Source organism: Typopeltis vanoorti, chromosome 13 (genome assembly GCF_054136105.1).
Source record: "Typopeltis vanoorti isolate ZY-2024b chromosome 13, IOZ_Tvanoo_1.0, whole genome shotgun sequence".
NCBI classification, from domain to species: Eukaryota; Metazoa; Arthropoda; class Arachnida; order Uropygi; family Thelyphonidae; genus Typopeltis; species Typopeltis vanoorti.
This window is the reverse complement of record NC_143561.1, coordinates 74,391,748-74,402,731: the sequence shown is the minus strand read 5'-3', so window position 1 is coordinate 74,402,731 and position 10,984 is coordinate 74,391,748. Positions and strand designations below refer to the sequence as shown.

At 34.6% G+C, this 10,984-nt stretch overlaps 1 protein-coding gene across 2 annotated transcripts in view; it reads left to right on the top strand.

Moving 5' to 3' along the window:
• The first annotated feature begins 535 nt into the window (after window positions 1-535).
• The window catches only part of Nup58 (nuclear pore complex protein Nup58), a 271,379-nt gene continuing 260,930 nt past the window's right edge, over window positions 536-10,984 (top strand). For both annotated transcript variants that reach the window (XM_090402967.1, XM_090402968.1), the window contains exon 1: window positions 536-1,119. In XM_090402967.1, coding sequence (XP_090259093.1) covers window positions 1,034-1,119 — 86 coding nt within the window. In that variant the 5' untranslated portion in view covers window positions 536-1,033. The remainder of the gene's footprint in view (window positions 1,120-10,984) is intronic.

Here is a 10,984-nt window from a genome sequence, read left to right as displayed (position 1 = left end):
AAGGTGAGTAAAGTTCTGTTCGCTATTCTTGGTATTTTCCATGAAGCCTGTTGGCTCTTTATATTTAAGTATCTTGATGGGTGCACCTTTTGGACAACTCTATAGCAGAGTATATAAGTTCTTTTCGCTATACCCTTTGGTATTAATTTGGTCTAGCTACTCACCGATGAAGCCTCAAAAAAGGCTGAAATCGGTCTGGATAGTAACCTCCTACCATAATGTAATAACAGCATACATTTCCTAGGAAATGTGTTTTTACATTATGGAAAATACCAAGAATAGCGAACAGAACTTTACTCACCTTTGCAACGAGTTGCCCGGTATTGTACTACGTACTAGGACTACTTGCATTAGCTTACGCTAGTAATCGCCTATTTTTTTATAGTTTACTATATTCGGCATGAAACGCTCTGATTCCAATCTTTGAGTTTCTTATTCGGTTTTAAAACAATGTGGGATTTAATATCCCCTTAATTTAAATTAGTGAATTGTGTTTTCTATCAGTTAAGTTGGACTGCTGTGAGCGAGGCGCTAGTAGCAGTCGTCATTTGTAACTTTGGCGTTTCGTGCTCGTTTATTTTAATTGTATTACAGTTGATCATGCAGTTATATATTTTTATTTCGAAGTTCTATGTTTTGTAGCCAAAATTTATTTGTCATATAGGTTTTGTGGCGTTTCGGCTTCGTGGGTTTGCTGTATATTTGAATAAATTTGTCCATGTTATACTGGTTCTAATTTTCCACGTAAATTTCGATAGTAGCAGCTAATAAAGAGTTGCCAATGAACGAATTTCAGTCTCGCACTACAAGATGATTGTTATAGAAATTTTCTTTGATGATAACGTCAGTGATTTAGTGATGAATACAATGAAACGTGGATTGTGTTAACTTTATGTGAATGCACATTCTTTGTGAGGGACAAACATTCCAAAAGTAGTGTGCTCAATATTTTAATGTTATTAAGGACATTTGTGTAGTTGTGTACCCCATTTTTTGAACACTCCTCTATCATCCAGAAAACATTGCAGTCACAATGAGTGGTGGAAGCTTTACATTTGGACTACCAATGCAAACAGCTCAACAACCAACTCCATTTGGAAGTACGTTTGGCTCAACGAGGTATGTCAGAATTTGTTATTATTACGAATTCTCTTCTATGGATTCCAAGATCCCATTTAGACACTCATACTTAACAACCTGACATCTTTTATTGAATACATTTACTGAAGATATACACTAGTGGCCAAAATTGTGGAAACCTTTTGGAAAAAGTGTATTTTTGAGGTTTGATGGTTCATAACATCACATTTTTTTGATGTGCTACCGTAAAATTATATATCAACGGAAAGATAATTTAATCAAGAATGTAATGCAATAACTTTTATGAAGGATTTTTTTTATTAGAACAGCAGTTATAAAGAAGAAAAGTGAAACACATAGAGAAAATGAGATATACAAAATTCTCACAATGTGAGTTAATACTTAGTTGGGTAACCTTTAGCGTTAAATCCGGCCTTCCCATGGAGTGAACCAAGCTTTTTAGTTCTGTAGCTGTTATAATGTGGAACCAAGATTGAATTATTGTTTCTATTAATTGGGCTTTATTGGTGGGTTGCTTCTGACTAACAAGTTTCTTTAGTCGGCTCCATAGATTTTCGATTGAGTTAAGGTCTGGGGTATTCCAAGGCCATTCCAGCAGTGGAATATGATTATCTTGAAACCACTTTTTGCACGCAGCAGCACCATGACATGGAGCTGAATCCTGTTGAAATATAAATGCTTCATTATCTTGGAAAATATCATCTGCAGAAGGCTTCAGTTTGGGCTCAAGTATTTCATTTATGTATTTTTGGGCATTTATATTCCCATTAATCACGCATATTATGCCCACACCTTTTGATGTCATACAACCCCATATCATAACACTAAGTGGGTGTTTCACGGTAGGTGTAATGCAATCAGGAGGCAAATCTTTTCCGATTCTTCTCCTAATTAGAAGAAACACATAAACCACAATGAAAATTATTTAATTATAAATATTTCATCCTAAGTATCTTAGGACATCATCAGTACAGTATTTACACAAAATTAGGAATAACATACAGTTAGGGCGCATGATTACAATAGAATCTCATGAAAACATGCATAACGTGTTAAAGTAGCACAAAAAAAAAAAAAAACATTAATTATTTAACACAATTTTGTATGATAATTTCCCATGTTTTAGGAATAGTAAGAACGTCGTTGCGGTTTAGGTTTGGTCTGTGTAGTAGGGCTTCAGAACTTTCTTTGTATAAACGTTCATGTTTAAATAAAGATCTATGTAAAAGTTTAGCTTTTTCCCAATGGATCCTATGGTTTGGATTTTCAATTCCGTGTTGAGAGAGGCCAGATTTCTGCGGTTTAAGAAGACGAATGTGGTCTTGATGTTCCGAGATGCGTTTCTAAACGCATCTCGGAACATCAAGGATCGTAATACTTACGTCCAAAGTAAGATAATTTGCATGAGCATGGAATCTCATAAACACCAGGTAACATCAAGGGTGAGAATTTGTCCTTAGGAGAAGGTAATAAGTTGTAAATTTGGTTGACAGGTTTGTAAGTAGTGGCAAAATTGTATTTCTTCATAATTTTAGAAAGACGTTCTTCTGAGATGCCTTTAACGTAAGGTATGGGAATCCTATGGACTTCTTCCTGTCTGGTTTGATGTATGCAGAAGTGACTGATGATTTTTTGAGTTTGTTCTAGCAAGAGGCCATAAATTTGCGATTTCACCAAAGTGTTTCCCATATTTAGACTTTATACATAATATAGAAAGAAACATCAAGCATCTCTCCAGTATTGAAGCCAACAAACTTCGTTTCGAAGTAGCTAAGTGATCTACAATGCCAAACTTTCAGAATTAAATATCCCACCGTCGTAATTGAAAGCTATTATTTCCTTAAAACGTAACAAAAATTTAATCATTACTAGAGCTGATAAAGGAAATACCACTGTGGTTCTTGATACCAATTCATATGACTGAAAAATGAATTTACTTCTTCGAGATCGTAATACTTACTCCAAATTGGATTTTGATCCTACGAATCGTCAACTCAGAAAATTAAATAAGCTACTTAATGAAACTTCCTCCTTAGATGAAGAAACCATCAAAAAACTTAAGACTTACCATGCAATACCTCCCTAGAATTTATGGCTTACCTAAGATACACAAAACTAATGTTCCACTTAGACCCGTCGTAGACTGTATCGGCTGTCCAACGTACAAGTTATCAAGATTGTTATCTAATCTTCTCCGCCCTAAAATAGGCCACTCAGTCTCTTCAATCAAAAATTCTACTGAGTTTCACACAAAAATTAAAGACATTCAACTATCATAAACTGACTTTTAATCAGCTTCGACATTGTCTCCCTCTTCACAAACATTCCCCATAAAGAAACAATAGAATTACTAACTCAAAAATTTCCGTCTGATATAGTTGAATTGTTCAAGTTTGTTATTGCATCAGGTTACTTCACCTGGAAAGGTCAAATTTACAAGCAAGAGGAAGGAACAGCAATGGGATCTCCTTTATCACCAAACCTAGCAAATTTGTTTCTAGAACACCTTGAGGAAAAAATATTCACTTTTGAACCCAAACCAAAAATTTGGCTAAGATATGTCGATGACGTATTTGCAGTCTGGAATCATCCCGAACCTGAATTACAACTGTTTCTAGATAAAATTAACCTTCTTCATCATCGCATCAACTTTACATTAGAAAAAGAATCTCCACAGGGTATCTCTTTTTTGGATTTACACATTCCATCGCCACATCCGTCTTTCGCAACCCTACATTCTCAGGTCGCTACATTCACAATTCTTCTGCTCATCATCCATCTCAGAAATCTGGCATTATTAAATCACTAGTTTCCAGAGCACACAAATTCTGCTCCTCTGTAGAATCTTTAAACCAGTAATTAGAAGTTATCAAAAATACAGCCATCCTAAATGGATGTAATGCCAAAACAACTCAAAAAATCATCAGTCACTTCTGCATACATCAAACCAGACAGGAAGAAGTGCATAGGATTCCCAGACCTTACGTTAAAGGCATCTCAGAACGTCTTTCTAAAATTATGAAGAAATACAATTTTGCCACTACTTACAAACCTATCAACCAAATTTACAACTTATTACCTTCTCCTAAGGACAAATTCTCACCCTTGATGTTACCTGGTGTTTATGAGATTCCATGCTCATGCAAATTATCTTACTTTGGACAGACAGGTAGGTCTGTTCAGAAACGCATCTCGGAACATCAAGACCACATTCGTCTTCTTAAACCGCAGAAATCTGGCCTCTCTCAACACGGAATTGAAAATCCAAACCATAGGATCCATTGGGAAAAGGCTAAACTTTTACATAGATCTTTATTTAAACATGAACGTTTATACAAAGAAAGTTCTGAAGCCCTAATACACGGACCAAACCTAAACCGCAACGACGTTCTTACTATTCCTAAAACATGGGAAATTATCATACAAAATTGTTAAATAATTAATGTTTTTTTTTTTTTTTTTTTTTTTTTTTTACTACTTTAACACGTTATGCACTTTTTCATGAGATTCTATTGTAATCATGCGCCCTAACTGTATGTTATTCCTAATTTTGTTTAAATACTGTACTGATGATGTCCTAAGATACTTAGGATGAAATATTTACAATTAAATAATTTTCACTGTGGTTTATACGTGTTTCTTCTAATTATGAACGCACCACAGGTTTCTTTATTTAAAAAAAAAATTCTCCTTACATATTTTATGCCATTACTACCAAACATGGAGATTTTGGTCTCATCACTCCAAATAACACTGTCCCATTGTTCTGCTGTCCAGTTAACATGGGTTATAGCCCAGTTTAATCTTTTCAACCTTTGTTTGAGAGATAAAAATGGCTTTTTTTGTTGAATTCTAGCATTTAAACCAAATTCCTGCAGTCTGTGCCGAACAGTCCTTGCACTCAATTTCACATTGTATTGCACCATTTCATCTTGTATATATCCAGATGATTTTCTTCTGTCATGTAGGCACAGTCTCTCAATTCTTCTATCATCACATGCTGTTGTACACCTTTTCTTGCCTTTACCAGTCTGGGTTTGTAGTGATTGAGTCTCCTTATACCTCTTCAAAAATTTAGAAATGCCACTTTTGGTTAAGTTTCCACCAATTTTTCTTATAATTTCTTCATAACTGTAGCATTGTTAACTTAATAGTACTATTTTACATCGCTTTCTGGTGACCAGTCAACTCTTTGTGCCATTTCTTTAATTTTATTACGTTTTACACGCTCACTAAATGAAAGAACACAAAAAAAACCAACCAACTTGATAGCAATCACATAACACATTGACAAATGTCCTCCACTCAGCTCCAGTACATGACATCAATAGTTGAATCCTACTGTGACCTTATTGGCTCATTGCCAAAACAAGATGATACCTGATTGGCTGCCTAAACACTCATGCTCATTGGCTACATTCAAATGAAGGAAAGCTACTTCATATCAACCTAAGCAAGTTGTGCTTCTTTTTTCTGGTTATTTGGCTATAACTTTTCATAGAATACAGATAATTGAACAAACTTTGTTGCATTACATTCTTGATTAAATTATCTTTCCATTGATATATAATTTTATGGTATTACATCAAAAAAGTGATGGTATGAGCCATCAAACCTCAAAAATACACTTTTTCCAAAAGGTTTCCACAATTTTGGCCACTAGTGTATGTCAAATAGGCAGAAGAACTGGGCATGTAATCGCATCCCCAGCCAGCTTCCAACAGTGGCCCTCTTGAATTCTCTTTCTATCTGATGTTAGCTGTGAAATCTCATTTCTGTTTTGTTACTATAACTTCCTCTTTCAAATTAATATGCTTATATTATTAACTCATCTTCTCTTGCCTATTTCTCAAACTTTTGAAGATGTTTACACAAGACTATGATCTCGTGTAAACTTCTTCATTGTGAGGCAAGATTATGTAGTGAAGTAGAATAAAGTGCTCTCCCACGATGAGTCCCTGGACTCCTGGAGGTGTCACATAATAATAATAATACGCACAATTATACGGTTTGGTTGCATGCTGTTGGATCTTTTCGGAACTGTTCATCTCTTTCTCTCAAACCAAGGTGACCACGTCAGTGCACAGATGCTTTTTTTTTTTTTTTTTTAATACACTCTCACACGCTTTTTCTAGATCTGTACCATTCATAATGTTGGATATTTTAATTTGAAGTGAATAAAAGGAAATTCTGTGAAAGTTACAAATATCCATTGTAACTTTTACAAAATACACCTTTTATGATTATATTTTCAGACCATGAAAAAAATATAAAAAAATTAGAGTATTCTAATTCATTACTTTTCTACAAGTTTTGTTAGTCCTATTGTTTTATCAGAAATGCAATGTCCTTTCTATCATTTTAACTTTTATCAAAACTATTTTGAAGCTCACACACAAAACCTTTATCTGAATTGTGCAAAACTGAAATGAGAATTTGTCAATAATGCATACTTCCCACCCATTGCATTTATTTGCTATAGACATTGTAGTCTCTCGTATGTGGGAGCAATATATTAAAAAAATACACCTCTTATGATTATTTTTTCTGACCATGACCAAAAAAAAAAAAAAAATCCAAGTGAGCAGAATTGCATCTCCATTCATTACTTTTCTACAAATGGTGTTAGTTGTATTGTTTTATCAGAAATGCAATGTATAAAACTTGCTATCAATCAAAGAACTGTACTACCACTTTTTCTACAAAATTTTTCATTCAAGTTTGAAAGTGCAGTGCCTGAATTTACTAAAAACTTAAGAATTTGGGTATTTTGGCATCCTCTAATCTGCACAAGGAAGGAGAACATATTAACTCTTTTACTGACTATTAAAAAAATATTAGGCATGAGCAGAATTATAGATTTACTGCATCTCCCTCTCCTTACAGTCCATTCATTGACAATCCAGAAGGAAACACTGTTAGGTATGACACATTTTATGCTGGCTGATTGAAACATGCTTGAATGGCAACTTTTTTTTTTTTTTTTATAACGCGATAGAGGTAATATTTAATTTAATAATGCTATTTAAGCTACAAATCTTATTCTAGAAATTCTGCAGTTTCTGTGTAATTGAAAGTACAGGTTTCATACTTCAAGTAATGTTACATTGGTTTACTTTGGTCCCTTTTACGTGAAGACCAACAGCATCAAATAAAGTTCCTTATGTTGTCATGTTGGGAAAGGATGGCCATAATGACATGAAATGTGAAATGTGTGTTTTTGACAAATTTCACAACTTTATATTTGGATACTTTGAATGGGTGGAAGACATTATATATATGTATATACTTTGAATGGATGGGAGACATTATATATATATATATATACACACACACACACACTTTGAATGGGTGGGAGACACTTTACATATATATATATATATGTATGTATGATGATTCATTGACTCGGTTGAAATACATATTGTAAAATAGAGTTGAATGACTTAAACCGAGAGTTAGGTAAAAGGGGGGGGGGGTTAATAGTAAAAACACGACTAGTTTAGGCACAGTCTTCATCAGGTGACATCATAAAAGAAAAAACACTAAACACTGAAGGTTAAAAAAACTATGAACAACATAGAGAGTATCTATACATAATTAGCATGAAAACGTTGTAGTTGTATTCAAAGCTGTTCTTTTGTTTGTTGCATTGTTGGGAGATTGCGTGCTTGCAGCATCACGTGAATGCCAGTACATGATTACAGCTGAATGACTCTATCTGGGAGGTTATAGCTCAGGTTATTATTTAAATGTTCAGGATTGAGGATGATTTCCCTAGATTCTACAATTTTTCTCTCCAATTCATCCTGGCAACGAAAGATGTTAGTAGATCTGTTCCAGTGGACTGTATGACTTGGGTTTTCATCATTAGGATCAGCCGAGAAAAAGGATATGGCTTGATAAGGCACTGGCTCGCTGTCTCTTGTCCCTCCATATGTAATTCAATAGATTTGTCCACTGGCCAAAATAAGGAATATCACAATCACACCATATTTTGTACACATCAGGATATTAAGATGATGATGATGATGACAAGGTTTTGGGTGGCTTATTAAGGAACGGATTTTTGGAAGTGTAGTGAACAAAGTTCTGATATTGTATTTTTTTAGAACCTTGGCTAATTTTTGTGAAACTGAACTTATGTAAGGAATAGATGTATTGCCTTTAAATGTATTTATTTCTTCTGTGTGATGTCTAGGAGGATTTAGAAGAAATTTTTTAATAATTCTTTCAGAATATCCATTAAGTATGAAAGTGGTATAGTTTTGAAGTTCATTTGGGTCATCAAGAAGAGAGCGAGCTCTATGTCCCAAGGTAGAAATTTTTCCAAATTTTTAGGGAAGAAAGTGATGGGACTGACTATGAAGATATCTGATGGTATGTGTAGGCTTTCTATACATCACAATTTTAAGTTTACCAGAAGAGCGGGTCAGTTTTGCATCTAGAAAAGGCAGGGAACTATCAGTTTCAAGCTCTGCTGTGAACTTTATACTTGGATGTCAACTATGAGATGTTCCAGGAAATTCATTAGGGAATCATGTCCATGGCTCCAAATAAGGAAAATGTCATCCACATGTGTTAAAGCAATGGAAGAGATAGCCTTGGCTTCAAAATCCTTTGCAAGAACAGGGGATAAAGGAATACCCATCGCGAGACAGACCATGATTTTGCTTGTATATAGATCTTGGAATCTAAAGTAACCGAACTTGATGCAGTGGGTAAGGCCAACATTTTTTTGGATAACTTGTCTTTGAGTAATGTTATGACTTCGTCTGTTGGCATATTAGTGAACAAGGAAATTATGTCGAAGCTAGCCATGATTTCATCTTCATTAACTGTCACATCCTTAATGTACGAAATAAAGGTCACTATGTTATTGATAAAGGATAAAGACTTGCCTGAAAAACATTTGAGGTATTTTGCAAGATGTTTAGAAAGTTTGTACGTCGGAGAATCAATACCTTCCACAATGGGACATAGTGGGATGTTCTCCTTATGGATTTTTAGAACTCCATATATGCACGGAATAAGAGGATGGAGAGAACATAGAGACAGGCAAACGTTTCAAGACAGTTCAGTGATAGTTTTTAATAAGTTGTTGGTATGATTTTGAAGTTCTCGAGTTGGATCTCTCTCAAGTATTGAGTAGGTATCACTTTGTAGTAATTCAAGCATCTTATTTTGGTAATCTTCAGAGTTGAGGATAACTGTTGCATTACCTTTGTCTGTGGGAAGAATAATTATATCTCTGTTATTTTTTAAACTCTTAATTGCTTTGCGTTCTGTCGAAGTAATGTTATCTGCGGGTGGTTTTGCATTATTGATAATGAAGATGGATTCAATACACATAAGTTTTGCATCTTGTGAAGGAAGGAATGAAATAGCTTTTTCTATTTTGGTAAGGAGTGATTCTTTTGGGATAAATTTTGGAGAAGGAATAAAATTTAGACCTCTACAAAGGATGCTTTTTTCTTCGTCTGAAAGTATGTGAGAAGATTTGTTAATTACGACTTTGTCAAAGTTGATGTGGGGTTTTGAGAAGTTCCTATTATTTTGTACTCTTTTTAATGTTTCAAATTTTCTGATAAGATTTACTTTGTTATTATAAATTTTATTTTTATTTTATTTTTTACTCCCTTACCCAAAACCTTGTCATCATCTTAAATATCCTGGTGTGTACAAAATATGGTGTGATTGTGATATTCCTTATTTTGGCCAGATGGACAAATCTATTGAATTACGTATGGAGGAACACTGCTTACAAGAGACAGCGAGCCAGTGCCTTATCAAGCCATATCCTTTTCTCGGCTGATCCTAATGATGAAAACCCAAGTCATACAGTCCACTGGGACAGAACTACTAACATCTTTCATTGCCATAATGAATTGGAGAGAAAAATCGTAGAAACTAGGGAAATCATCCTCAATCCTGAACATCTAAATAATAACTTGAGCTATAACCTCCCAGATAGTCATTCAGCTGTAATTATGTACTGGCATTCACATGATGCTGCAAGCACGCACTCTCCCAATAATGCAACAAACGAAAGAACAACTTTAAATACAACTACAACGTTGTATTTAAAGTTAGATGTATAGAGACTGTTAGTATGTATAGAGACTCTCTGTTGTTCATATTTTTTTTTAACCTTCAGTGTTTAGTGTTTTTTCTTTTATGATGTCACCTGATGAAGACTGTTATAAGCCTAAACTAGTCGTGTTTTTACTATTAACTATTACTCCCCCCCCCCTTTTACCTTACTCTCGGTTTAAGTCATCCAACTATTTTAAAATATATATATATATATATATATAGAGAGAGAGAGAGAGAGAGAGAAATGCATATATATAAAGATGGCTGTTATAGAAAGCCCCAACCTTGCTGAGATTTCTTTGAACTTCAGCTGTCTGTCATTGAGTAGTTCCTCCTCAACAAGAGTCATTTTCCTCAGTCATTACTTCCACACGCTATCATGAGGATCATCTTCGATGCCTTCTTCCTAGGTGAAACTGTTTAGTCCATTCCTTCATAGTGGAATATGAAGTAGAAGCTTCCCCATAAACACCATCCAGTAGCTGTTTGATAGCACATGGAGAAAGCCCTTCTTTGGTGAAAAACTTTATCATAGTGCAGTACTCAAATTTTTAACATTACAGCCACTTAGCGCACCACGTGTTAGTCAAACGAGTGCCTCCAACTGAATGATTCAGGTAAACAGTTGAAACTGGTACACTAAGCTCATAGATGGTGCTATCTGTCATGCATGGCATTGTAAAATTGGCATGAATTTTGTATGTCAGGCTGGAAACTTTTGGAACCTACCTTGTATAACCTAAAACAAAACTCCTGGAAACTGATATGATTCTTTAAGTCACTGATGGCT